Below are 27,946 nucleotides of genomic sequence, written 5' to 3'. Positions count from 1 at the left end.
TATGGTCTAAATAGGTCCAAGATTTAACAATACTATCATTACACAAAGCAAGAAAAATAATCATTCATTAATCAATACATTGATAGAACACATGCATAAAATGCAACCATATATTTTATTCCCTAGCACAAGGTCATACATTAAGCAGGATGATAACCATGTTTTCCTGATTTACAGTATTTCAGGGTTGTGTCTTGTAGTATCCACAATCCTGATTTAAACTGCTTAAGCTTTTAACATTAATTAATCATATGAGAAAGGGAGAGGGGGAGAGAGTGAGAGAGAAAAGCAAAATTAATCACCATGATCTTGATCAGGAGCTTCCAGGTTGTAACCATAGCCTAGGAGGGTGCGGACTGCTTCCCGAAGACTGTCTTTGTTTGACTTCTTCGTTCGATCATCCAAAAGAGCGTAAGGTACAAGGCGAGGATTTCGTCGATTTTTTACATCCTGCATAATATGAAAAATCAAATTTTTAGAAACTGTTCTGTCTTAAAAACAAAATTGTGCTACAGTAGCAGTAGCTATTTATACCAACAGAAATCACAGAACTGCAAATACAGTAAGGATTCAGACACTGCAATAGTCTAGAAAGTCTTAACAAAGGAAAGTAACACACAAATAAATGAAACCCTGTGGCTTATACCTGCTTTCATTTGCCATCAAATTTACTTAACAGGACAACAAAACAAACAAGAACAACAATAAATGCAGAGTTTGAAAAGTCAAACAGATTGTATTTTCTACAGTATTTAGAAAACAGCTACCATAACAAGAAACTAGTATGTAACTATAGCTCAGAGACTTTACTGTACTGCAAATACATAAGGGTTTTAACTATAGCACTATACAAGATACAGTAAGCCTGTGCTTTACTATGTCAAATACTTGAAACATACTTTTCCACAGAAAAGGGTGATGCTAAATATATCTGCTTAATGTGCAAAATTTTTGTAATAGGTAATGTAATGTAACCCCTCTTCCAGCTGAAATTAACATATTGATAAGTTTTGATCTGTGTATTTTATCTGTTTATTAACAGAACACTGATTAGGTTCTACTGTACTGCAAAATTAAATTATTTAAAACCACTGTTTGACTAGTTTATTTAAACACCTGACATAATTTTACTAACAGAATTGGGTTTTTATCTGCATTTTATTCTCACATCCTGTTAGTATTTGTTGGCAGAGAAACCATAGAAAGAACTCTCCATGTTCTTCATAACAACTTATTTTAAAAATAAAAATTAAAACCTGGGCATATAATGTATTTGTTCACCATATAATTGGTCCTTGTTCTCTTGGGTACATACACCAAAGATATCGAGAGGCTTTGATAATAGGTCAGACTTATTAAGAAAAGCAAAAATAGTGCCTATTACTTTAGAAAGCAGTGCCTACAGTGAAAGTATCTAACTTCTTTTATAGCATTAAGAGTTATACTTTTAAGAATGTACATGGTTTTCATTCCAGCTTTACCATCAGGAAAGAAATGGCACATCCATTCTAACAAATACTTGCAGGAATATTTTGCTGTCCTTCAAATGCTTAGATTCAAGGCTACCTGCATTTTGCCTTATCATGGTGAGTAAATATTAAAGTGGAGTTATCAATTAGGGCTTGATGAAATCTGGCCCTACCAGTGATTATTCTACAAGAAGAAATATTATGGGGCAAGCATTACCTACATGCTAAAAGGACTAACAGAAAAAAAAAGATAATGCATTGCCGCAACACAAACTACTATGCCATATCAACTAACTTTAGCTATAATTAGTGAGAAGGACAGTGAGAAGGGCCAACACAAGGACCATTTGAAAGGACTGCTTTCCATATTTATTCCAAAACACTGAAAGTCACATCCCCTTTTTCCAATATTTAATTTGGTAAATGTGGAAAAAGTCTGCTTCCAGAAGAGAATGGACCTAACAGATGTTGAAGCAAATGTTAAAAGGAAAAAAAAAAGAAGAATATTTTCCTCTGAAACACTGTATATCCAAAAGATATTACAAAATACTGTCATTAAAAATATGAAACAGAAGTTTGGAACAACAATTATGTAACTTCTTATCCATAATATTCAGTTAGTCTAATGCACTGGCAATTACCATAGCAACCACCAACATACATTAACATGCAGGCAATCAGCTGATAACAATATATGATAATGAAATATAGCATATGTACTTTTAAAAATGCCTAAGCATAAAATCAGAGTGATAAAAAAGTAATTAAAGACATAAAGAAATCAAAAATATTAAACTAAATTTTACAGTTTTTTCCTTTGGTTTATTTTTTATTCAATATTGTGACCTTTTTCTCCTTTGGCTATTTCTTTAAATATGAATAGGAGAAGTGAGTTTTAATTTAATAATTTTGCTCTTTTTTTTTTTCCTAGGGTATGTCTATCTATTTTTTAATGTTTTACTTATTGCTGAATTAAGAACTGTTATTCTCACACTCATCCTAAGTTTTTGTGCTAACGATCTTCTGCAAGTCTTTGGTTTAAGTGTAGCTAATCAAGAGAATGCTCCTACACAGTGATTGAGCTTTGCACAGTCACAATCAAGTCAACAAGAAAACTGATTAGCTAAGAGCAATAATTCTTACTGAGTACATTTGCAATGTGCACAGACTTAATTCTTCCTATTCAATATGGAAAATTTATTGTTTTGTAGTATAGACTATTAAAAGAAGGAAAAAACAGGCTAAGCTTTTAATACTTTTCCAGAATTTTCCTAGTTTGTCAGTCTAATTGTTCATCAGAAGACTGTGTATAGTTTGTCTGGCAACTGCTTATTCACCGCGTCATTTAAAAACACAAGAAAAACACACGTCCTCCATAGACGAAACATTTGAGCTTGTCAACAAGATTCTGTTTCAAATGGCTTGAGCTGGGGAGCACACATGATGTTTATATAATTCTTTGGTTTCAAATTCAGAACCTGTCATATCACAGAAAAAAAGAAAAGAAAAAAGCCTATATATCTTCTTATACAACTTTTTCTTCATATAACATAACACAAACACTGGATTAGTCACTTAGAATTCAATTTGGAGTTATTTAAGTAAAAGAAAGCACTGCAATTATGAAAAGTGGAAATTCTGGCAGAATGTGCCCCGACTTTAAATGGAAGGAACTAATAAATCATTTTAAACTGGAGTGATGTAACACTGACCATGAAAAGTCAGTATTACTTTGCACAGTGTACACTACAGATTTTGCTATATACAGTAAATGATAAACAAAGAATCATTTCAACTGACACACGCATACTTATTTGTGAGGTATAAACGGACTTGAAAAAAGTGATAATTGGTCAACAATAGCATTAACTGAATAAAGCTCTTGAAAGTAATAGAAAAGAACTACAGAAAAAATAAACACCCACAAAAAGAAATATCAACAAGTCTTTAAAAACTTTGATTACAGGTAATGAACACTGCTGCAAAATAATTCACAAAGGAAATACACTAGGAGCTGAGAGGTGTAGAATTGCTTTCATTCATTTAGTATGTGATGTGTAGATAACTGGTCTAGAGCACTGGACCTAACAACTGGTCTTGCAACCTGCATAGACAGATGCCATGTAGGAGTAGGAATGAAACAAGAAAAGTGTCCAAACTGTCTACAGCAGCATAGAAAACCACAGTCAAATTCTATAAGCAGCTCTAACAGAATCTATTAAGAGATACAGCATTTGCAATAAAGTTTTACTCTACAGAAGTCAGTAACAAAAAATAAAATCTCATATAAACCTTTAAAAGACATCTGAAATGATAATAAATAATGCAGTTTTCAGAGCTATAAATGTGATACTGCAAACCTGTGCACTCCTGGGCCTTCCCAAAGCTCTGAGAAGTTCAGGAACAGCACAGATCACTGGACTAAATGGGACACCAGAAACATACATAAATAAGTGCCCAACAAAAAGAAAGACAGGAAAACACTGAAAAATAAAAGCACAGACTAGGAAGAGTGCAGGAAAAACATTATAATAATTTAATGGGATAAGTTTTGCGTATCTGTACAGACACATATGCTGTGTGGTACTGAAATGATTTTATTCTCATAACCAAGGCTGTTAAATGACAAGCACAAAGCAAATGTATTTCAGCACACATTCAGAGAGGCAGACATGCTGTTGTTCTAGCTTCATTTGTACCCTTAGAAAACACTCATTCCACAGCTGTGACTTGATTCTGCTTGCTGCCATGTCTGTGTCTTGCAGTCTTCCACAAAGATTTCTGAGCAAGTGCCACAACAAATGCTACTGATGAGCTTGCCAGCAATGCTGTCAGAAACCCCGCTCCGTGATCCACAATGCAAGTGTATCCCATATATATATACTGTGATAATTTACTTACACCACACCTTTCATATCTTGCTATCCAGAGGTATAACTTTTCTACGTTTATCATGGTAGCTCATGTTTAACCATAAACCATCAAAAATAAATATTGTTTTGTAAGGGAAAAAGGAAAAATATAATTAAAAATTGCTATTTACTAAGTACATAATTACAAGATTCCAGAGTAGTCAGAACTGGAAACCACAATAAAGTCTTCATTAAACCATATTTTTGGCAACATTAAAAAAAAAAGTATGCTAAATGTATCCACCCAATGTGGAAGTTGTGTTCCTAACCTGGCATACTTTGAAGTATGTGCATCCTTAGAAATATGCCTACAGCTTCCACCATCTTCACTAAGGACCATATCCATATGGAATGCCTGGCAGAATGTGCCCTATATGGCAGAAGGTGGTTATAAATGGAAAGAACTAATACATCTGCATAAATAATGTAAAATGTGTGAGTGAGGTGACAAATAGTTCATACAAGGACAAGATGACTTTTTAGATATAGTTAATGACAAGTGACAAGCTTTCAACTTGTGATTCTTCCAGTACATCCATATCTTCTCAGTCTGAATCTCCAGAATGGTACCTCTCCTGCACTGCAGCACTAGGCAGTCTAAAGAGTCCAGCTCTTGATCAAACAGGGATGTCATATGCTTCCTACAAAAAGATACTATATAAAAAAAAAGATCCCTACTTAAAAAGACCAAACTGTCTGTCATTTTAGGCCAAAGAGAAGTCAGACTCAATAACTATACCACAGTCCTAATTATCCTATGTCAGGAAGTGCAGAACATCTTTCTTAAGACGCTCTTCACACAGTTGGAATAACATTTTAGGTTGTCACCCAACTCTGTAGATTCATGCATAAACTTGCATGAGTTCTGAATATTTCCACTCATTTGTGAGGATTTAGTCACAAAACCATCCATTCAATGCTATATTTCAGTCAGCTTTTTATGAGAAATTTTCTAAGAATACCCAAGCAACTAAGTGAGGTAATTATGATAGGATATATGTCAAATGGTGGTTGGACTAGATGACTTTTCAAGGTCCCTTCCAACTCAAACTATTCTATTTTAAACAGCCAGCATGGCTTCACTAAGTGGAAATCCTGCCTGACCAATTTGGTGGCCTTCTATGATGAGGCTACGGAACTGATGGACAGGTAGAACAGTTAATGTCATCCACCTGGACTTGTGCAAAGCATTCAACAATGTCCCACACAACATCCTTATCTCTAAATTATAAAGACATAAATTTGATGTCAGCAGCAGATAAAGAACTGGCTGGATGGCTGCACAAAAAGAGTTGTGGTCAATGGTTCAAAGTCCAGCTGGAGACCAGTAATGTGCAGCATCCCTTGGGGTTCAGTGCTGGGACCAGTTGCTGATATGGACAGTGGGATTGATTACACCCTCAGCGAGTTTGCCGATGACACCAAGCTGGGTGGTTCGGTTGATACACTGGAGGGAAGGAATGCCATACAGAGGGACCCTGACACACTTGTGAGGTGGGTTGATGCCAACCTCATGAAGTTTAACCATGACAAGTGCAAGGTCCTACACCTGCTTTGGAGCAATCCCAGGCACAGCTACAGGTTGGACAGAGAAGAGATTCAGAGCAGCCCTGTGGAGAAGGACTTGGGGGTGTTGGTCGATGAGAAACTTAACATGAGCCAGCTTCAGTGTGAGCTCGCAGCCCACAAAGCCAACCGTATCCTGGGCTGCATCAAAAGGAACGTGACCAGCAGGGCAAAGGAGGTGATCCTGTCCCTCTACTCTGCTCTCATGAGACCTCACCTGGAGTATTGTGTGCAGTTCTGGTGTCCTCAACATAAAAAGGACATGGAACTGTTAGAACAAGTCCAGAGGAGGGCCACGAGGATGATCAGGGGACTGGAGCACCTCCCATATGAAGACAGGCTGAGAAAGTTGGGGCTGTTCAGCCTGGAGAAGAGAAGGCTGCGTGGAGTCCTCAGAGCAGCCTTGCAGTATCTACAGGGATGCTGGTGAGGGACTCTTCATTAGGGACTGTAGTGATAGGATGAGGGGTAATGGGTTAAAACTTAAACAGGGGAGGTTTAGATTGGATACAAGGAAGAAATTCTTTACTGTTAGGGTGGTGAGGCACTGGAATGGGTTGCTCAGGGAAGCTGTGAATGCATCTTCCCTGGCAGTGGTCAAGACCAGGTTGGACAGAGCCTTGGGTGATATGGTTTAGTGTGAGGTGTCCCTGCCCATGGCAGGGGGGTTGGAACTAGATGATCTTAAGGTCCTTTCCAACCCTAACTATTCTATGATTCTATGGAAACCATACATGTAAAAATAAAATAAATAAAATAAAATAAAATAAAATAAATATAAAAATATAAATATATATAAAAATATAAATATATATAAAAATATAAAAACATAGCAAGCCCTCTCTCATTACACAAATGTGATTATTTTAACTGATTTACATCAAGGTTATATTGCTTTTCTGCCTGGATTTATTTCCATTCCAGTCTCTGAGAATTTACCATTTCTCCAGTTCAGAGAAGACCAATCTGCAGGCAACCACAATCCCCCTTAAAAAGGGGACACTGTCAAGTATTTTCATACTGATTTTGCACTTAGTTGTCCACTTATTCTTACTCTTTAAAACATTCTTTTAAGCAGGAATATGCCTTTTTCTTACCTGATTTGTTTTTTGGGTTTTGCTTTTGTTTTATTTTTTCCTTCTTCTCCTTTCATGGAGCAGTAAGGTACTGTGAGTCTGTACTCCTAAAAAATACTTGTTTGCGATCAATGTCATCGCTGTTAGCATAGTTCTGGGAACAGTATTTATCAGTTAACTCATGCTCTCTCTGCTGTCTGCCTTGTTGGCTCTGCAGCAGCAGGACCAAAATATGTGTATAATCATGCACAAAGAGTGGCTATCTCTTGTTAAGAAAAAGTCCTCACAAGCAGTGATGGATTTAGAAGAAGAAAAAATAATGGAACTTGGAAGGCATCATCAGTTTATAACAGTTAGGAAATGGTATATACACAAACTACTTGACAGTATCCCTTTACTTTTTCATATTATATATCCATGAAAGTATGTGGCACTTACGGAACAGACCTACCAGGCCATTTAATCCATCCTACAGCCACAGCAAGATTGCTGTTTATAACATACTTCCCAATGACTAGTTCATCTGCTTTCGGACATCTGTATGCTTCTTTCCTTTAGAAAACTATTTCATAGCTCTGCAAGATCTGCTTGTGGTAGTATACAGCATAACATCATGTCATTTTATTACAGTACTGTAACATGTCACAGTAATATAATGGAATGACAGAATGTAGCCCACAGAACAAACCCACTGTTAAGAGTCAAGCAGATGCAAGTAGCAATGTGGACAAGAGCTAGCAGCTTGCCATGTGTGTCAGCTAAATGAGAAGCATCTTTGCAAGACATCCAGAAAGGAGCGCCTTGCTATTCTGCTCTTTTGATTTTTAATGATTGGTATTTGTTACCTGCACACTGTAAGCACTCTTGGAACTCAGCTGTCTTGTCTTCTCTCCAGTAGAAAATAAACTTAATTATTTGAAAAGAGATAAATAAGCGAATTCAGAGGACCAGCATCAACATCCCAGGTATGCCAGTTTCTACAGCACATGGTACTGGGGGAAAGGTTTTCAAGAACATAATCTACCTGCACAACCATACATGAGACTACTATAATTTTGCCTTCCAAGAATAAGTGGAGTAAAATATAGTGCTGATTTTGTTGATGTTTCCTAAAGGTTATTAATATTGCTGAGCTCTTGATGATTTTTAACAACCAGCCTCTTGTGAAAGCGTAACTGTGATGCTGTTCACTGCACCACTGTGTAATATTCTCAATAACCACTTGGCACAGAAAAGTCTCCAGTCAGTTTGGACAAATCAAGCCCAACAAAATGTTTGGAATTTTAAAGCAGAAAACTCAAAGACTGAAAAACTGTGATCAGCTTCTTAACGTGATCAGGCACCTAAACTGTTTACTTTTAAATTCTCCAGATCCTTCTTTGTATGGTTACAGTTGTTTTGGTAAGGAAGAACAAGAACAGTTCAGTACTGATCATATAAGTCTAGCTGATTTAAAGCAGAAGCATTTATGTGTGTCTCTTTCAGAGGACAACCCGATAATCAAAATCACTGACTGCATAAAATATCTCTGAAAACCTAACCAGATGCTACCTAGTTTATTTTAAAACCTAGCAGATCTAAGTGATAGCGATAACCTCATTATATAATAACTTGTATTTGGCCATCAAAATGGATTTAGATACTTGATTTCCAGTTGCCCGGTCAGATACCCTTGTAGAAAATGGGTAATGCTCAGTTCAATAATTACAAGACTAGGGGTTTTAAATCTATACCCATACCTTCTACGAGTTTTCTTATACCAGACTACAAATTCTAATAAGTGAACACAAATTTGTGTTCTCTTATAATGCTGAGCTTTGTCACCCAGCAAGCAGGACATGTATTAAGAAGGAAGGCCTGATTTCCAAGGCTGGCCCTCATGACAGTATTTTAAGAGTTAGTAGATAAAATAGAGAGTTATTCAGTGAGTACTTTACAGGGTGCTCTTCTTTCCCTCTGCTCTCTCAGTGAGCCTCAAAACTGTCTCTTCAAAAGGCCACAGCCTTTTAGATTCAACAGTAAGGTCTTTCCCCAGGCACAACACCAAGAACATAAGACAAACTTTATGATTCTTCCAATATTAAGTGTTTAATTTTAGGTTACATCCCATACTAGATTTGTTTAATCATTGTTTTTATTTAAATTTTTAAACCAAACCTGTGGCCTGGGGCAACTCCACTGCCTTTTGGGAGCCATTATAAAACCAATAATTTATTACTATCATATCACATGTCTTAAAAAGCAGTACCTGCTATGTCAGCAGGCATATTAAAACATACATAAAGACAGTGTATCTGCACACTGTGCAGGTGTAAAAAAGAAACTTTTTTTCATTGCCACCCACTCCTACTATCTCCTTTTCTTACCATTCCCAGTCCAGAAACCCCGGAAAAGTCGATAGCATCGTTTAACTGCCTTTCTTACTTAATACCTAATTCAGAACACATACAATTTAACTGCAGATTCACTCCAATAAATATGACAAAATTATTTGTGGAGGGCTTTTTTCCCCAAAGATATACAGATACACAGGATACATTAAGTTGTCTTCAAGATCTAGGAAACTTTATTTACTACATATGAGTTGTGGATTTAAATTTTCCTTACGCAAGCGAGAAATACTATTAGCTGAGATGCATTTGATTCCAGAAACTTCATAACTACACTTTAACCAATAAATTCTGTTGTAAAACTATATTTAATTTTGGGATATACCAGAGCTCTATCAAAACTGTAACCATTTCCCAAATTTCATTCATTTTACATCTGATTGGCAAGAACCTATGTTGGAAGTGTTTGGCTTCTGGGAAAATAAAAAATATGGAAGGCATGGTGTAAATTATTAATTACCTTCTTAAATACATCAGAAATATTTCTTTTGAGCATCTACAGATATGCAGACTCTTATTCTAGAAATGAATTGTGTACTACCTCCATGAACAAAGGATTGAAATAATGGGATAAAAATGAATTAATCTGCATGACCTACCTGACAACAGAGAATCATCACTTCCAACACTTCTCATGATTTATAATCTGCAAAAAATGTTACCAATACTTCCAAGGGCTACCTTCCTTACTCAAAGGTGCAGTATCAGGGAAAATTTAACCCTTTTGTAACCAGCGGAGATGCTTATAATACTAATACTGACTGTAGTGTCAGTCTAGTAAGGTATATTACATACACTCCACTCTCAAAATAAAAAAATGGCTCATTGTTTTGCTAGACTCAAATGCAGAACATGGATTTCCTAAACAATTTACAAAGTACCACAGTAAGAGCTTTATAGTAAGATACTACAATGGACAATGCTGAAATGCTATGTGGCGTATATTTTGTCACATAAATGTAGTTTGGCAGTATGCAAGGAGATGAATTTAAGTGTCTAACTTTATATATTTATATATATATATATAAGCCGTATTTTTTTTCATACACAAAAGTTTTGCAAATAGAATGAATTTTGGTTTTATAGAAAAAGCGAAATTTGAAATGTGCTGATCTGAAATGTGTAACTAGAATTTTTGTTAAAAATCAAACCACTGTTCTGTAGGCAGGAAAGAGTATGTACCTGCTAAACAGCTGTTTCTCATTGTTGCAAATTAATGACCTTTTAAGCCAGCACAAAACCATGAAAACTCTTTTTTGTCCCCAAAGAGATGAATTTTCACAAAATTTCACTGTGATATGCTACCACACATTTATGAACAGAAGTGAAGACACCTTTCTCTACATAAAACTGAAAAATAACCACAAAGAGAAGATAGAATGCCTGGGGAAAATTCATATAGTATCTGTCTTGAAAAAGAATATATTAGGCTCATTGTAAACCGATGGTGTTTTAAGAAAACAAAGAAGCTGAGTTTTGCTGTTAACAATCCACTATGCTTAATTTTTACTCCCTTCCCTTATAACACATTGTGACACCTACCAAGTGGTATTTCTATCACTGAAACAAAACCACTAAAGTAGGACTGGAACTCAGAGACTAATGCAACTATTGACAGTTAAATATGGCCTCTGCCAGAAATACAACAAAATTAGCGAAGTGATTACTGGAAGTTTACATTCTGATCTTCCTGGATAAACAAAATTATTCAATTCCCAGGACTGCAAACATTTAAATTACCTCCCTACTGAAAGTCAATGTTTACATTTCTTAAAATACTAGAGCATATTAGCTTCCTGCATGCAATTTTCTCACCCTGAGATCCAAACAGCATACAAGAATATAGCACCAGTTTTTTAATACTGCTTGTAGAAGAAGTGTCTCATACTGCTACGAGATTCAGCAGGATTGCTTTAATTATGTATTTTTCCTTTCTTTGACTGACAGGCTCATATTCATTAGCTGCTTCTTCTTGCCTTTGTATCTCCACTATTCCCATTTAACTGTGAAATATCTCAAGAGAGAAGTGTTTTCTCAAGTGACTGAAGTCAGCACTTACCTGCTGGATACCGTATGTCCAGCCTTGCCTTATACGGTCCCTTGCCCACACATTGTGTGCATTCTCTGCTAGCTTATCTACCATAGCTTCTTGAGAGGGGGTCAGCTTGATAAAACTCAGATCCATGGGAGCAGGCTTATATCCACTCAACAACTGGTAGCTGTCAAAAACCACAGAACTTGTTATATTAACAAAATCACTTTAAATAAAATTATAAAATAAAATAAATTTAAATAAGTAGAAACTGCAAAGGAAATAAGTAACATTTATGTAATTTATCTATATAAATCTGTCTTTGAACATTAATAACAACAATAATGCACTGACATATGACTTTGTTTCAAGCTCAACAGGATAAAGTAGCTGGGAATGAAAGCTACCCAAATGGTCTGAACTAAAAGAATATTAAAGTATTAGTACTTTCACATATTTAAAGCAGTAGATTTATTTGCGGTTTGTCTAAATACTTTACAAACACTATTTAGTTTTATTTTACCTCTGAGCACTTCACAATGCTTATATAAATTCTACCTATCTCCTACTGAAGCAAGAAAATATATTCTTGATCATATATAGGGATGTGAGAGATACAGTAGGTCAAATGGCTTACTCGTGATCACATATTAATTCCATGTAATAAAATTTGTCCTCATATTTCATACCCTAATGATCCTTCAAATTATAAAAGTAAACGTCTGAAATTTAAGTGTGGCTTAGAACTGAGAGACAGCTTCCTCACTAACTTTAGCATTCTTAAGAACAAAGTGTTGTTTACTTTTATCAAGTTGTTCCCACCAAATTAATTATAGTAATATCCTACTTGACTTATGACCAAACCTTCCTCGATAAAGGACATAATGCATGTGATGAGGGATGAAGCACATCAGGACTTACTAAATTTACAACAAAAAGCTATGACACGATGTGGCACCACCATGGTGGTGGACGCTGATGAGGGCAGGTGCAGGGGAACGGGAGCAGGAAAAGGAAAGCAGAGATGGAGGACAGATATCCAGAGGCTGTACTAGGTGTCTGTGCCCACGTGCTGGTGGGGGGTGATGCAGGGCGGCCTCTGTGAGGAGAGGCCAGGGCTGCCCTGTGCTGGACACAGCCAGCTCCAAAAGGGACCTGTCATAGGCCAAAGTTGAACCCTTCAACCACAAAGATGGCACTTCTGGGAAAGCATTTTTAAGAAAGGGCAAAATGCTACAAGGGCAGAGACGGGAAAAAGATGTGATAAATAGCCTGACACACACCAAGGCTGATGGCAGGCAGAATGGAGGTGCTCCAACTGCCAGAACTGGTGCTTCCCAGCAGCCCCAGGAGAGACCAGGCTGGAGCTGACGGAAATTATTTCTCCGCAAGCATACTGACAAAACAAAGAGCTATTTTGGTCATAAAGAAAGGGGTCTGTGGAAAATAAACAACAACATTCTCTCTCTGAAATTGTAAGTGCTGGGTTGTTTAAAGAATTGCTTGTTTAAATAATTGCGTATTTTCTGTACAACTTTGTCATTTTCTTGTATTTTCTTTATTTGGATTGACAGGCATAAAATCCAAAAAAAGAAACAGTATTTATACCCATTTATATTCTAAAATGTTCAAATACTTTACAAATCTTAATGAATTTTCTTCCAAGATAACTATTCTAAAACCCATTTGAACAAATTATTGATTGAAAACAATAATTGAAAACAAGCAAGTATTTAAAGGGGGATTATCATCTATAAACATGAGGTTGGACCTTCCCTCAAAATTATCACATTAAAAAAGAAAGTTTAAAAACAACTCAAGAACATCAGTCCAAAAATCAACCATTCATACAGTTACCAGTTTGAAAATGTCTATTACAGAATTAAGCAAGCAGTTGGCAGTTGTGCTGCTGTCTCCCATGTGCCAGCTAACTGTCCTCATGGTTACCTGTCCTCAGGTAGCTGCAAAGTCTCTGCTAGTGAGGTGAGTGAAACCAGACAGTAATGAAAATAACAAATCATAAAGAATTAACACATCTGTCAGGCTGGCAATTACTGTGCTCTTTCCTGTCACAGTCCCTTGCACAAGTGTTACATTGTGCATATAAAAGCTATGATAGCCACAGCTACTTTGATAGAAGAGCATGGTCAAAGAACAGGGGTCTCAAAGGATGCTCCAAATTTATTCACAGAGGATGTGTGCACTATATTTTGGGATGCAAATGAATACTCATCAAGGATAAGTATCAATGGATACTAAGGAAAATAACAAAAGCATATTGTGTATACAAATTCAGGTTGGAGACTTGTCTTTAGCTGCAGGCCAAAGCTACTAGTTAAAACATGTAGTTAAAACCCCAGCTCCTCCCTGTTCATCTGCTCATCTGTATCTTACTGTTCTCACATTGCTCAGTATCTGTGTTAGCCTCGTCTTAATATGTATGTATAAAAGAACTATGTAACAATATTTCAATGAAATCACAGAAAACCTAAACTTGGTCTACATGTAAGAATGTAAGCATCTAAAAGAAATAGTGTGGATGAAGGTTTGTGTAAGTTTGTGAAAATATCTATGCATGCATGCATACTCAAATGCCAATAAAACTACCATTATAAATATTGTTAAAATACAGTTTGCTTAACTCACACTGCCGAGCAAAACGAAGTTTCTGAATTTTAACTTACTTCTTTGGAAGCTTCATTTTTTTCACTTTTTCTTCAGCATGTTCATCAGCAATTCCAACATGGCAGCCTAATGCCAGCAGGGTTCTAGGACATAGAAATCAGAGATAAATTATTGCCAATATTTCTATTTTCAGAGTTGCTGCTGTGTATATAAATAGCACCATACAACAAATGAAACCTATTGGAATAACAACAGTGTAACATGGAAAGATCAACACCAGCTTTTTTTATATGTAGTAAGCTTTCTGACAGCATTAAGAAAACGACACAAGATGTTCCTAAAAATTTTAGTAAAAGTATGAGTGAACTACTTCAAAATGGAACTATCAGACAGCTTATTTCATCTATAAGTTGCATCAGTTGAAAGATTCCCTGCCCTCGTAACATTTCTGGCTTATTAATCTTATTCATAAATCTTATTCATACTGGTTTATATCAAAATCTTTTTATGTTATTTATTTCAAAACTGATGCAAACAGAAGAGGCAGGAAATGTTACTTGTTACCCTTAGAAAATGACTTCTTCACAAAAACAAGCTGTTATTCAGAGATGTTAAGTGGATTTTATTAAGACATGACTGGAGAAAGGACTGACAGCAGAATGCATAATAAGGAGGCCAAACTTGCCATCTTAATGCTCAGTATGGATGTTGCACATTAATCCTCTTCAGAGAAAAGGATTCAAGCTAGACACAGTGTGTTATGCACCACAAGACAGACCACAGAGCCCCTGATCCAAGCAGCGTGTTCTGGCCTGACGCTGCAAGATGCAGCTCGTTTCAAAAAACAAATCAAAGAATCCTAGAATGGTTTGGGTTGGAAAGGACCTTAAACCTCATCTAGTTCCAACACTTGCCACTAGACAAGGTTGCTCAAAACCCCGTCCAATCTTGCCTGGAAAAATTTGAGGGATGGAGCACCCGCAGCTACTCCAGGCAGCCTGTTCCAGTGCCTCACCACTCTTTCCATTTACTATGAAAAAAAATCATAGTAAAGATTTTTTTTTTCTAATATCTAATCTGAATCTACCCTCTTCCATCTTAATACAATTTCCCTTTTGTCCTATCACTACATGCCCTTGTAAGAAGTTCCTCTCCAGATTTCCTATGGGCCCTTTTCAGATACTGGTAGGCTGCTGTGTGGTCTCACCAGAGCCTTCTCTTCTCCAGGCTGATCAAGCCCAACTATCTCAGCCTTTGTTCACAGGAGAGGTGTTCCAGCCCTCTGATCATCCTCATGGCTGTCCTCTGGACTTGCTCCAATAGGTTCACAGCCTTCTCCTTTTGGGGGCCCCAGAAATGGATAGAGTTTGGGTCTCAGAAGAGCAGAATAGAACGATAGAGAGGGAGAATCACCTCCCTAGATCTGCTGGTCACATTTCTTTTGATGCAACCCAGCACACTGTTGTCTTTCTGGGTCACAAACACACACTACTGGGTCATGCTGAGCTTCTGATTGACCAACACCGCCTGGTCCTTCTGCTCAGGGCTGCTCTCTGCCCAGACTGTGTCTGGGATTGCCCTGACATGGGTGCAGGACCAATTTGGCCTTGCTGAACTTAATGAGGTTCTTACAGGCCCTCTGGATAGCAGTCTCCAGTTGGCAACCGCACCACGCAGCTTAGTGTCACTGGCAGACCTGCTGAGGGTGCATCCAATCCTACTGTCCATGTCACCAGCAAAGATGTTAAACAGCACCAGTCCCAATACTGGGTCCTGCAGAAAGCCACTAATCACTGGTTTCCACTTGGACTGGTTTCCAGCCGTTGACTGCAATTCTGACTGGGACCATCCAGGCAATTCCTTGTCCACCAAGTGGTCCATCCATCAAATCCATGTCCCTCCAGTTTAAAGACAAGGATGTCATGGATGACAGTGTCACAAACTTTGCACAAGTCTAGGTGGAAAATGTCAGTTCTCTTCCCTTATCCACCAATGCTGTCATCACCCCATCATATAAGGCCAACAGATTTGTCAGGTATGAATTTCTCTTAGTGAAGCTACATTCACTGTCACCAGTCACCTCCTTATTTTCCATGTGCCTTGGCATAGTTTGCAGGAGGATCTGTTCCATGATCTTGTCAGGCACAGAGGTGAAGCTGACTGGCATGCAGTCACCTGGCTCTCCCTTTTTTTCCTTTTTGAAAAATAAGGGTTATGTTTCACCTTTTACAGTCAGTGGGAACTTCACTGGACTGCCACAACTTCTTGAATATGATGGATAGTCCCTTGTTCACTTCATCCACCACTTCCCTCAGGATCCACGGATCCATCTCATCACATCCCATGGACTTGTGCCCCTACAAATTTCTGACAACACTCTCAAAAGACTCTCCAGATAACCTTACAACAGGGTTGATATATTAATCAGGTTTCAGATTACCTAAGACCTCTTCCTTCCCTTACACTCACACTACCCAGCAGTATGAATCTTAAGTCTCATTTGTCTCCAGGATTTTATCTGTAACTCATCAATTATTTGTTCCTGCATTTATGTTCAGTATTGGGCTATCAGGTCTCAGCTTCTTAACCCTAGGTGTATTACTACATTTATGTTACTGAAATGAAGATGCTAGACAAAAGTCAGAGACTACTCTGGAGTCCAATCAGAAGCTTCTCAAAATCTGAGGGTGACATCCATATCTTTGATTGGAACTGATTATGCAGAATAAATAAAGTATAAACCTTGGACTCCATTCCCAATTTTCCCAACGTGGAAGAAAGCTGGAAAACAAAAGTTCCCTTTGCTCTTGTAACTAGTTAAAACAATATTTTCAAGTCTTGCTTTAACTATATTTACTGCTCTTGAACTGACTGAGGGAAAAAAAAAAAACATAAATATTGCTCTAGCAGTATTTCTCTTGGAAGATGAATCATACATTTCAGGAGTTTCTTACAGCATATTTTTAGTGCTAGCTACATGAAATAAAACCTAGAGTTATAGCCTCTGAGCTGTGATTTAAAATTAGGCAGTAAAATCAGATATGAGGAAATCAACATGCAGTGGCCACCTCTATATTATGTTCTAAGGATACCCCATGCAGCTAAATTGCAATTGGCACCAACTATTCATGATTCTCATGCAGTTATCACCAGCAGAAGAAAGAGAACATATCTAATAGTGGAAAGCATTACAGAGGAGCTAAGCCCTGGTAAGTCTAATTTTCTTGCAATGTAAAACAGGAATTTGAACCCTACATTATCTCCACCCAGATGCAGCAAATTCACATCAGAAAGCCACAGGAGGATAAGAAGGTATACCATAGTGGTAGAACCTTAATAACCCCTAAGACACTTCAAACAAACAAGAAAACTGTAAGTGTCTGAATGCACTCCTTGGAATAATGTTGATACTTGTAATTATCATACACAACTGAGTAAATAGGTGGAAACAGGAAAGTCAGTCACAACAGTAAGCATCAAAAAAACCTCCAAGATCAAACTACAAAATATATGTAAGAATGTGCAGAAACAGTATGAGGAGGAGTATTTTAATCCCATGACATTTTCAGAGGCAACTAATTCCTGAATTTTGACATGTCATATAGCATATAATTTTTATAGTTCATAAAAGTATTCAATCATACTGTAAAACATACAGAGATAACAATATATTGAAAAGAAATGTTTTGTCTGATAATATGACTCAGAACTTCCTTGTTTTCTGCCTCTCCCCTAATAGAGCTGGCAACAAAACTGGCAACAAACCGGCAAAAAAAATCCCACAATTACCTTACAGATTACTCTTGATGTCTTGAAACTACTTCCAGTATGCAATACACAGTTTGTTGCAAATTGTAAAGAATATAGCAAACAGCTGGCTAGAGGGAGTTTGTAAAAGAACATTTTCTTTCTCTCTTCCCCATTAGCCCTCATTGAGGTTGACTGCTAGTAGGCTAGAAATATCTGGTAAAGAAATAGTCAAAACACCTTATAATTCAATTCATTACAGAATGGCTTACTGCTCTAATTTTTTCACTTTGCAAGCTTTCTGAAATGAACTGATTGGGACACTCACATTGGCCCCTGAAAAATAGATGTTTATGTGATAAATACAATATGATATTGCAAGATTTGAACTGCATACTTCAGAAAACAAGGACTAATACAAGAGCATAACGAAGACTGAGCTCAGTAAGCATGCAATTTTTGAAATCCATAGAAAGACTGAATGCTTAGATTGGTTTAGAGGTTTAGTAAAGTACTTAGATTGGTTTAGATTCCATCCATTTAATGAAAAGGCAATAAAGAGTAAGCAATAAAATTACTAAAATATAAGTAATCAATAATTTATATGTTTACAAAACCAATCCAATGTTTTGTCTGTGTTAAAGCAGAAAAGCATTGGGTCCTGAACCAGTAATCTTATACGATCTACTTTTTTTTTTTTTTTACTATTTAGTGAAACATTAGGAATGTGCAATTGATTCTGAGAGCATGATTTTTATGATGCCTAAACCATATCAGACAGATTATTCCAGCAAAAGATTCAAAAGTAGAGAAAGTTAATGTTATCTTCTGTGGTTTCATAAAAGGAAAAGGAAGAAGCAATTCTATATTCTTAGCACATTGTTGTGCTGACCGTGGTCTCAAAAGCTTTCTTTAAAATGCCAGTATCTAGCTGAAGACAAATATAAACTTACTTTCTTGCCTCAAAATGAGGTCTATTTATCTCCGAATGCTTTATCTCTATATAATGCCAAAATGTCCCTCCAGAAACTGTTTAACATTTAGGGTCATAAATATGTTTTCTGTGAGAATGCTAATAGCACAGAGAGGTTGACCAGAGAAGGACACTACAAGAAATTCTAGGAGTGTTCTACCTGATCTCCTACTATGAGTAAACAAAACTATGAGTAAACAAAAATTTTATAGTAAGAGTGGTTTACATGTTTCTTGGTTTGGGGTTTTTTTTTGTATTTTTTTTAATAACATAGCACAAATATTCCCAGAAAAGTAGTATCACATGCAGTCATCCAGGGTTACTGCTCATGTACTGAAAGAAAGCAACTATATTTTAACAGGAAATAACACAGAAGTAGTAGCAAAGACTTTTTTATTTTCCAAAGCTGGGATCTGTTTCTTTTCCCCAGACTAGATGAAAACATTCTGAGTTGTCATTTCATAATCAGCATTGCCACAATAACTCTAACATTCCATAGATATTAAAAAGAACATCAAAGCCATTTTCAACGCCAAATACATCATACGTTAATGTATCTCACTTCCTCATTTTCACATTATTACTCTCACCTACACATCAAATTGGAATTTACATGTCAAGCTATAATTCTGGGAAATGCAACTCCTTAGGAAATGCTCTGCATAAGCTTCAAAAGTTCTAGAAACTTACTTCAGTGTTTCAAGTGACATTTGCAAGTTATAATTTCTTTCCTGCTCTGGCAATTTTGAGAATTCCACTAAGCATGGGTGCTGTCTTTTGTTGTCATCTCTAACCTGAAAAGACATTAAAGAAGTAAATTTAATGCTACTTAAAAAATTGAAAAAATTAAAAAAAAAAAAAATAGTCCAGACCACAAAGTACCTAAAGCTGTCAGAATTACTTAAACTGAACAACACTTCAAAACAGAAAGTATTCTGTATTCTCAGAGCATGATCATCCTGTTCAAGTACGGTAGAATTGGCATTTGCAAATAAAATTCAGATTTGCAGATCTCAAGTGGAATAAATGCTAATTAGTACATTTCATTATACTGATGTTCACAACACGAAAAGTTCAAGAATAGTGCAAATCTATGTTATGTTTTGACATACAGTCATAGAATACCAGCTCATCTTCAGCACCATGCTTGAAATATTATTCATCCAATTTGCATAAATATATTGGTATGAGTAGTACTGAAGTCCTTACCCAACAAAAGTAACGATATAGAAGATAAATTCACCCTGTCTCTTAATTCAAGAAAATGTTTGTTTCTTAGTTATGCCCAGTAGTATACAAGCAGAATGAAACTGTTCAGTCACAAAGATTGAAACATTAATTTACTTCTACTGTTAAGCAGACTCATGAAGACTATAATTCACAAAATCCTACATTTAATAAACTTAAAAAATTGATCACAACCAGTTCTATCCTGCATTACTTCTAAACAGTTTTAGTCTAATACTGACTGTAACTAGGAAGGGCAACCTGAAAGGCCTGGGTAACAGCATTCTACTGCTTTTAGCTTTACATCTTTACCATGCCAGATGTCAGTCAACAAAATCTACAAAGATCATGTCTTGCTAGAAGGCTTGATGAAAAATCTTAGTTTGCAAATGTTAGCTAAAAGATCACAATGAAATTGTTAACATTTGCTCAGTTAAGACCACATTTTTTCCCCATATTACAATACTTTTGTGTCCATCTTTCATGGATCATAAGCTCACCATTTATATGCATCTTTAAAGCTGAAATTTACTGAAAATGCCATTATTGACAACTTTTAATCAATCAGATAATTCTGCTGGAAAACAGAACGGTAACAGTTGAAGGCTGAAGTTAAGAAACCTAACTGTTACATTTTTTTCTAAATGGATCTTTACCTATTTGGTGAATATAGGATGGCCTTTAAATTATTTTAGCTGAAAAAAGACCAAGGCAGGAATTCTCAGTGACATGGTATCACTGAAGTGGGTATAATCTGTTCTCAACAGCTGGATCTGTTGCTCGTATACAGAGTCAGATCTGATGTTTAAAAAGGATAAGAAATTCAGTAGCATGTAAGCTGGCATCAAATTTCACACAAAAGCACATAATTCTCAAATTGAACAGCAGTCATCTGCTTCTGTTTTGGATTGAAAAAATATTTACAACCTCCAAGGGTATATCTTCATTTGATAGGGCTAATATGTTCTTCAGGCATTCCCAAAGTTAGCACATCCAACCACAGAACACAAGATAGAGGGAGAAAGCTAAGTAACTTAAAAGATTCATTCTGAATATAACCACTACATTTATCACTGTTCAACTTTATACTGTGTATTTTTTAAAGTAAAATAGCATTCAATTGTACAATTAGATTCTTCATGGTAAGCAATATTACACTAAAAGTTCCTGAGGCTTGCTTGACAGCTGGTATAAGACAATTAAAATGTTCTGACACAGTAATTTTACTGTGGTTTTGTGTTTGATTCAGTGGGGAGAGGAACAACAACAAAATTTAGATATCTTGTCTGTTAATTAAACCCTTTTAAGTACTGCTGTATGCTACACCAAATATATTACCTATTCCCAGTTACATTAAATCTGCAATCTGAACTCCTCAGAAGACCAAACTCTTTTTAATAACAAAAATAGAATGCATGTATGTTTCTATACATGCATACATGTTTTTACATCTAGTATCTACTGTATGTTTCCATATACTCTTCACAGCAATGGTTATTCATAAACAACATCATTTGGGACTGAAATAACTAGGCTTTTCAACTTCATGACTGATTAGAAAAGAAATCTCATCAACAAAATAGATAGCATTTTGTATCAAAGCCAGAAGCTAAGTATTCTTTTATTCTGTCATGTGCCATAGAAAATAGGAAAGAGATAAGAAAACAGTTATTTGAAATACTCAATACAGACATGGGCCTGAAGTAGACAGGCTGAATGAGAAAAGCAGATTGAATGGAATTTCCTTCAAGCAATACTTATTTTTTCCAAAAAATAAGTCTGGGACTTCTGAAAAAAGTTATATCAGCCAAACTGTTTTCATTAGTTTACTCCACCAGAATACTAAACAACTTCTCTGAAGAACAAATAAGGTGAAAGACCCACCCTGTGCTTTCTGCACTGGCAAAGAGGCTGAAAATTTCAACACCAAACAGCTTGCATACCAGAGTTTTGTTTCAAAAATACCCAAGCACTGATGGTTTCTACCTACTTCTGGTGGAAAGGGTCTAAAACCTTACTAATTTTAGAAGGATGAAAAAAATGTGGTCCCATCACAATATTCAAACCAATGTGTTAATAATATTACGTAATTAACAGAAAATTTAGTTGGAAGGTACATACTGGTCCATACTGCCAGCCAAGTTCAATCTTATTCATAACCCAAAGTTCATGGATGTTCTCCGCTAATTTTTCTCTAATCCTTTCCAGGTGGGGAGGCAAAACAATCTAGAGAGAGAAGACAGAGGCCATTACAAACAAATTGCTTGACAGTTCCACTCAAATTTTCATGACAAACTTTGACTAAACCAGATCCCTCAAATAAACCTAAAATTTAATTTAGTTCTTACTGAATTACTAAAGTGAGCAAGAATTCTTAGATCAAGAGAAAGACTTTAACCTATGCACTTACAAGTTCCAGAGTTTGACCAGCAAGGAAAAGCAGCTTTAACTCCAATACCTCCAAATGGCATGGAACATATCCCTGGCAGCTGGCTAGAAACTAGTCAAACCAATACTATTTCCCAGCCTAAACATGCTAAAAGTCTCAATAACCAAGGTAACGTTGTATAAAAAAACTTCAGAAAAATACAGATATTTGAAAAGTAAATCTCACAAAAAATAAAAACTGCTTAAAGAAATCAGATTATGATGACAGGTGACAAGTGAAATCAAGACAGCACATCACTCTACATCCAAAATTTTAAATCAAATCTGCTTTACCTCAAAAATCAGACATGAAATATACAGTTCTGTGAAGCATGATAATGTTACCCTAATTGCTGGTGTTACAGAACAGTAGGTGATATATGTAGAATAATGTATTTACCTCATAATAGCAATAAACTATCAGTTGGAGGGGGTATGTGGGGTTTTTTTTTCAGGAATTAGCTCCTAAATATCTGAGCACATAGTGTTTAAAAATTTATACCATCTCAAACTCTGGTCAAATGAACTCTTGTTGTCTGTGATCAGAGCTGGATCTCTGGTATAAAAGAATTACTGCTTTGGGGAAAAACAAACAAACAAAACAAACAAAAAACCCTATAACTTCAGTGCATGCCATTTATTGCCACAGTGAGCCAAGTGCCACTCTCATTAACCTGCCTAAGCTTGTATAAAAGTCTTATCACAATGCAGTCTTCAGAAAGTGTACTTAAACAGTAATAAAAACGTCTAGTAACAGAACAAGAAGTTCAAATAATCTTTTTTGCTTACTCTACTATTAAGAGTAAAGCATTCTGTATTATAGTGTTTGTGAACTGAATATAAAATATCTAGTGATCACTATAAGGACTTAATGCACCATTTATCAGCTTCCTGCAATGGAATGTACCAGCCAAATCCCACGAAAACATAAGTTTGACATAAGCTGCAAATTCAATCAAATGTGAAATAACACAGGCTCATAGTAAGTGTTTAAAAATGAAAATGTGATCTTTCCATACCTGGCTAGTATCTACAGGAACTGGAGTGAAAGCTGCTTGTGACAGAGAGATAGTGGGACCTAGTAGATCTCTGGTATAGCTACGATCCTGCTTGTATTCTCGGCTTTGCTCCACTTTCAGCTTCTCTTTCGGTAGGACAGCTTCAAAGCAAGGGGCATATCCAGGTGGAGGAAGGAACTTGAACTCTCCATGACGACCTCCAAGCAAGAAACGTACCCTGTAAAAATCAGAGTTACTTTAGATAACTGAGACACCCCTTGTGTCAAACCTAATCAGTTTTTAAGCTTAACATCTATTCTATACTGTTTATAAAAATAGGATTTAAATAAATAAATAAATAAATAAATAAATTCAGTGTTGCAGCTTCTATGCAGTGCTTACAGTCTAATTCCCTCTGATGAGCTAGAGTTTATGATGTAGGAGATTAAAAAAAATATGGGGAAAAGCAAACCTTTCTTCTAATTAATTTCCACTTCCATGTAAGTATTCTAAAACATGAGACCAAAAGAGAAGACATGGAGAGAAAGAGAGAGAATAATCAGTGTACTCAGTACACCTAGGAAGCAATATGCAGCCTTTTGAGTTTCAGAAGGCAGAAGTTATAACCCAAAGTAATCAATCAACCACCTTTGACCTCTCTCTTTTGAGGAATTCTCCATTCTTTTTCATTTTAAAAATGAGCCTCCATGGAATATGATTCTTTCTTTTCCCTCACAGAACATGAAATCCTCAGGAGACAAAACTCCTGTATCTCCTTCCCTAAAAATTATACTTTTCATGTTAGTAAAAACATAAGGTCTTTTATTCAACTGTTAAAAAAAACTTAGGGTCTTTTTTTATTACAAAATGGTGAATTTGTCATGGGGTTTTGCTACTGAAAAATTCAATGAATGAAGGTGACCATGAAGCAGCAATGGTATAGTACTAAAAAATTTTTCCAGAACATTGCCATCCAGAAATAATCAAAAAACACCCCAAAAAAACTAGTCTCAACATAGAATTTTGTCTCTCTTCTCTTTACTGAGTATAAGATTTTTGTCAATGCTATACCAGAACACTCTTCAAAACCACACTCAGCACACAAATATCTGTCAGATGTTTCTCTCATGACAGAGATAAAACATGAAGGTTTATAGTTTTGCATTTTGCAGCATGCATGTCTTTATTTTTCCACATTATATCTCCTCTATTATCTAAGGCAAAGCCTAAAGTACATTTTGCATCTGCAATGAGAGGCTGTTATGCCATCTGTGAAACAGCTCTTAGCTTCTGCAGTATCCACCATGGTCTTTGATCCCTCAAAAAGCATTGCTCTGTCTCCAACAGAAATCAGCTATCAGCCTTTACCTTTGCCAGTCCTGCTGAAGTTGATCCCCCCACTGAAGCATAACAGAATCCTTTCTAATATTATAGTCTCAAACTCTTCAATATTTGGAAGCAGAAGTCTGGCAACTCAGGTGTGACTTGAAATTTTATAGAAAACTAGTATAGAAACCAGAATACAGATGGACTGATTTCATATTAACTCATCCTGCTGTAAAAAAGGTATACCACCACCATTTCTTAAGGTAAGTGCCAATAATGCATCTTCAAGTAACAGTTACTACCTCATAACAAGTGAATTAAAGCCAATATATTTTTAATATCGAAGGCTTATGTTTTTCTTCCTATATAGGTAAAATGCTGTCCTGGAGTGAATGTGTAGAAACGTGCCAGTGAAAAACTGTTAAAGAAGCTGTTTCTAAGGTCTGTTTGCAAACCACTTGAATACACTGGTGTGCTGAAAAACAACAGATACACCATGTCTTCAGTACCCCTTTTTACCTCCCACTATCCAAGAACTGAAAGTGTGCCAAAGAAGCAGATGTCAGAAAGGAAACTGAGAGCAGACAGCCAGGGCATTATTCAGTATATTCATATATACATTTAAAAAAAAATAAATATATACATATTCTGGGAAGGGAAAAAAAAAAGAAAACAAAACTGAAATGGAATGCTAACTTTATTCCTGCAGAGAAGCTGACAACTGGGAAGAAGAGGCCATCAATGTTGAAATTCTCAAACATTCCTTGAACTGGCTGACCATTTATCCGGAAGGAGATGCTGGGGGCACTAAGATCCAAACAACAGCTAATAACATCATCAGTTCTTAATAGATGTTGGTTGGGAGAATTTACTGTTCGTGCTACACAACCTGTGGAAGGAAACAAACATAGCAAAATTTCTGAAAATTGTACAGGTTTTCACAGGAGCCTAGAAAAAGAGAAAGAAAACACAGCAACAGAACACAAACACATTAATACATAAATATCTAAGCTATAACATCCCAAACTTCATTTTAAACTTGCTCTGTAGAGAACAGAAATGTACGCTCATATCTACAAAGCTATTTTTATCATAATAATACAACTAAATCACATTTAGAGAAAATAATTACCGATACCCATATAAACAATCAAAATTAAGAAAATTAAACTTTATTCCTTACAATACTAGAAATGCAAATTGAAAAGCAGTTTTTAAGATTTAATATGAAACCTACTATACTTTGGTAAGAATGCATCATTATTCAATATGACAAGCAGCATACCAGAAATTATTTAGGAGAAGAAAGGTACTTCCTGTTATTAAGGGCCACATCATAGTAACCCTGCAAACTTGTGTAGGATGATACTACTCATTTTCATAATCAAACTGCAACGCAGCATTTTTCTGGCATATACAAAGACAGCAGCAATTCTGAGGCATATATATTCAGTAATATATGTATTTTTTATTTAAAAGTTTTGTATGATTTCTAAATGACCATTCTCTCTTGTGTCAAATTACATTTACACAATCACATCTGCTTCCCAAGAGAAATAACCTACAGAACACAAAAATAGAAAATTTCTCTGAAATTTACTGCCATCTAAAAAAAAAAAAAACCCAGCATGAAAGTTGTATGAAAATTTCTAGACATATTTTCCAAAAATAACATACGCAATGTCTACAAGAGATAAACCATAATGATTATTAAGAATAGAGCACTATAGTTTAAACTATGCCATCTAATTTCTGTAAATATTAAGTACTTAACTAAAAGCACTGTATTTCCAAGAACATGAAGATGGCGTATGTCTTTAACAGCATCAGAATAAGGAAAAAAAAAATCTCAGTAATTCTTCTGCAGATAAATTTTCATACACACACCACCCCTCATCCTGAGGAAAACTACAAACCAATGCTGCTAACACTCTACATATGGAAAACTACTTCCTGATACTGCCACATAAACTGCAGACTATAGGACAGGTGCAGGTGCTCTTGTGCAGTCTGCCTGTCTTGATAGGGCAGTCAGCAGTATAGCTGTGGAAAAAAAGTTTTCAGGTGCTTTTGCTTCTTCCCTACGCCCTTTCAAGGCAGAAGAATTAAGAATAGTCAGATCTATGAGCAGAGGCAGTGGAATAATAGAGCAATCCTAAGGGTTCCTCACAAATTGAGAAATCTATACAAAACACTGCTCAGAAAGAAAAATAGCAAATAAATCACTGAAGGGACAATGATTTAATGGCAGGGATAATTAAAGTCTAAAAGAGTTATCAACAAAGAGTGGATACTTCATCTCCTTAAGGCATATGACTTGAGATTAAATTCCTGTTTACCCATTAAAATTTAGCCAAATATAGGTTACTGGGATCAATGCAAAGCTGAGTGTTAACAGAAACAAGTACTGGTCTTTGATGAAAATGCAGCAGACTAAAGTATCTAAGTATCTTTTCTGGCCTTAGGCTTAAAAAAAACTATGAATTTCATTTCCCCATGTTAAAGAAGTAATTGAAGGACTGAAAAAACAAATGGGATTCTGGTGAAGTTTCAGTCCGAAACAGAAGCCTTGGAGTAGAAATCATTGTTTCTATTCATTAATGCAGTAAATTCTTCATGCTCAGAAGATTAATTTTTAAAATGTCATTGCAGAGATTGACCAAGGGGATTGTGGAAGTAAAAACAAAGCCATGATTTTCAGCACTCAACTACATGAAGTCCTTCCGACTTTGAGAGACATGTCTTACATAAGAATGTCAATGACGACAATGATGATCTTTTTTTACCTCCTGAAAATGGACACTAACTACAAAACTTATTTCAGTTGGCTCATTATTTTCTAGTTCTTCTGTAACAATACTTTATCTGGCAAACTCAGTTATGACACAGCTTTAATGGCACCATTAATTATACATCATTGTTCCAAAGTAATTCTCATTGTACATGACAGGCAAACTATCAGCTACTTTCTGAAAATGCCAATCCAGCCGATATGTTATTATTTAATAATGCGATCAATCACTATTTTGATTGGAAAATTCTTTCGAAATGTAAAACTTTATTCTTTTCCACGTACCAAGACAAAATGCCTCAAAATTCAAAGACCTTGAATGATACATTACAGCTGTCTCTCTTGTCTGCAAGTTTAGAAACTTCATAGTGGCAAGAACTGCCAACC

General features: G+C 36.0%; 1 protein-coding gene across 1 annotated transcript in view; it reads right to left on the bottom strand.

Annotated features, from left to right (window-relative positions):
• RYR2 (ryanodine receptor 2) overlaps window positions 1-27,946 on the bottom strand; it is a 363,651-nt gene that overhangs the window by 144,728 nt on the left and 190,977 nt on the right. The window contains exons 21-27 of the mRNA XM_034060766.1: window positions 25,465-25,657; window positions 23,464-23,680; window positions 22,139-22,243; window positions 19,481-19,584; window positions 14,130-14,213; window positions 11,473-11,632; window positions 303-450 (exon numbers count right to left, since the gene is read on the bottom strand). Of these exons, the coding sequence (XP_033916657.1) occupies window positions 303-450; window positions 11,473-11,632; window positions 14,130-14,213; window positions 19,481-19,584; window positions 22,139-22,243; window positions 23,464-23,680; window positions 25,465-25,657 (1,011 nt within the window). The remainder of the gene's footprint in view (window positions 1-302; window positions 451-11,472; window positions 11,633-14,129; window positions 14,214-19,480; window positions 19,585-22,138; window positions 22,244-23,463; window positions 23,681-25,464; window positions 25,658-27,946) is intronic.

The sequence above is a fragment of the Melopsittacus undulatus genome, chromosome 3, assembly GCF_012275295.1.
Source record: "Melopsittacus undulatus isolate bMelUnd1 chromosome 3, bMelUnd1.mat.Z, whole genome shotgun sequence".
NCBI classification, from domain to species: domain Eukaryota; kingdom Metazoa; phylum Chordata; class Aves; order Psittaciformes; family Psittaculidae; genus Melopsittacus; species Melopsittacus undulatus.
Note: the sequence above shows the minus strand (reverse complement) of the source record. Positions and strands in the feature narration are given on the sequence as shown.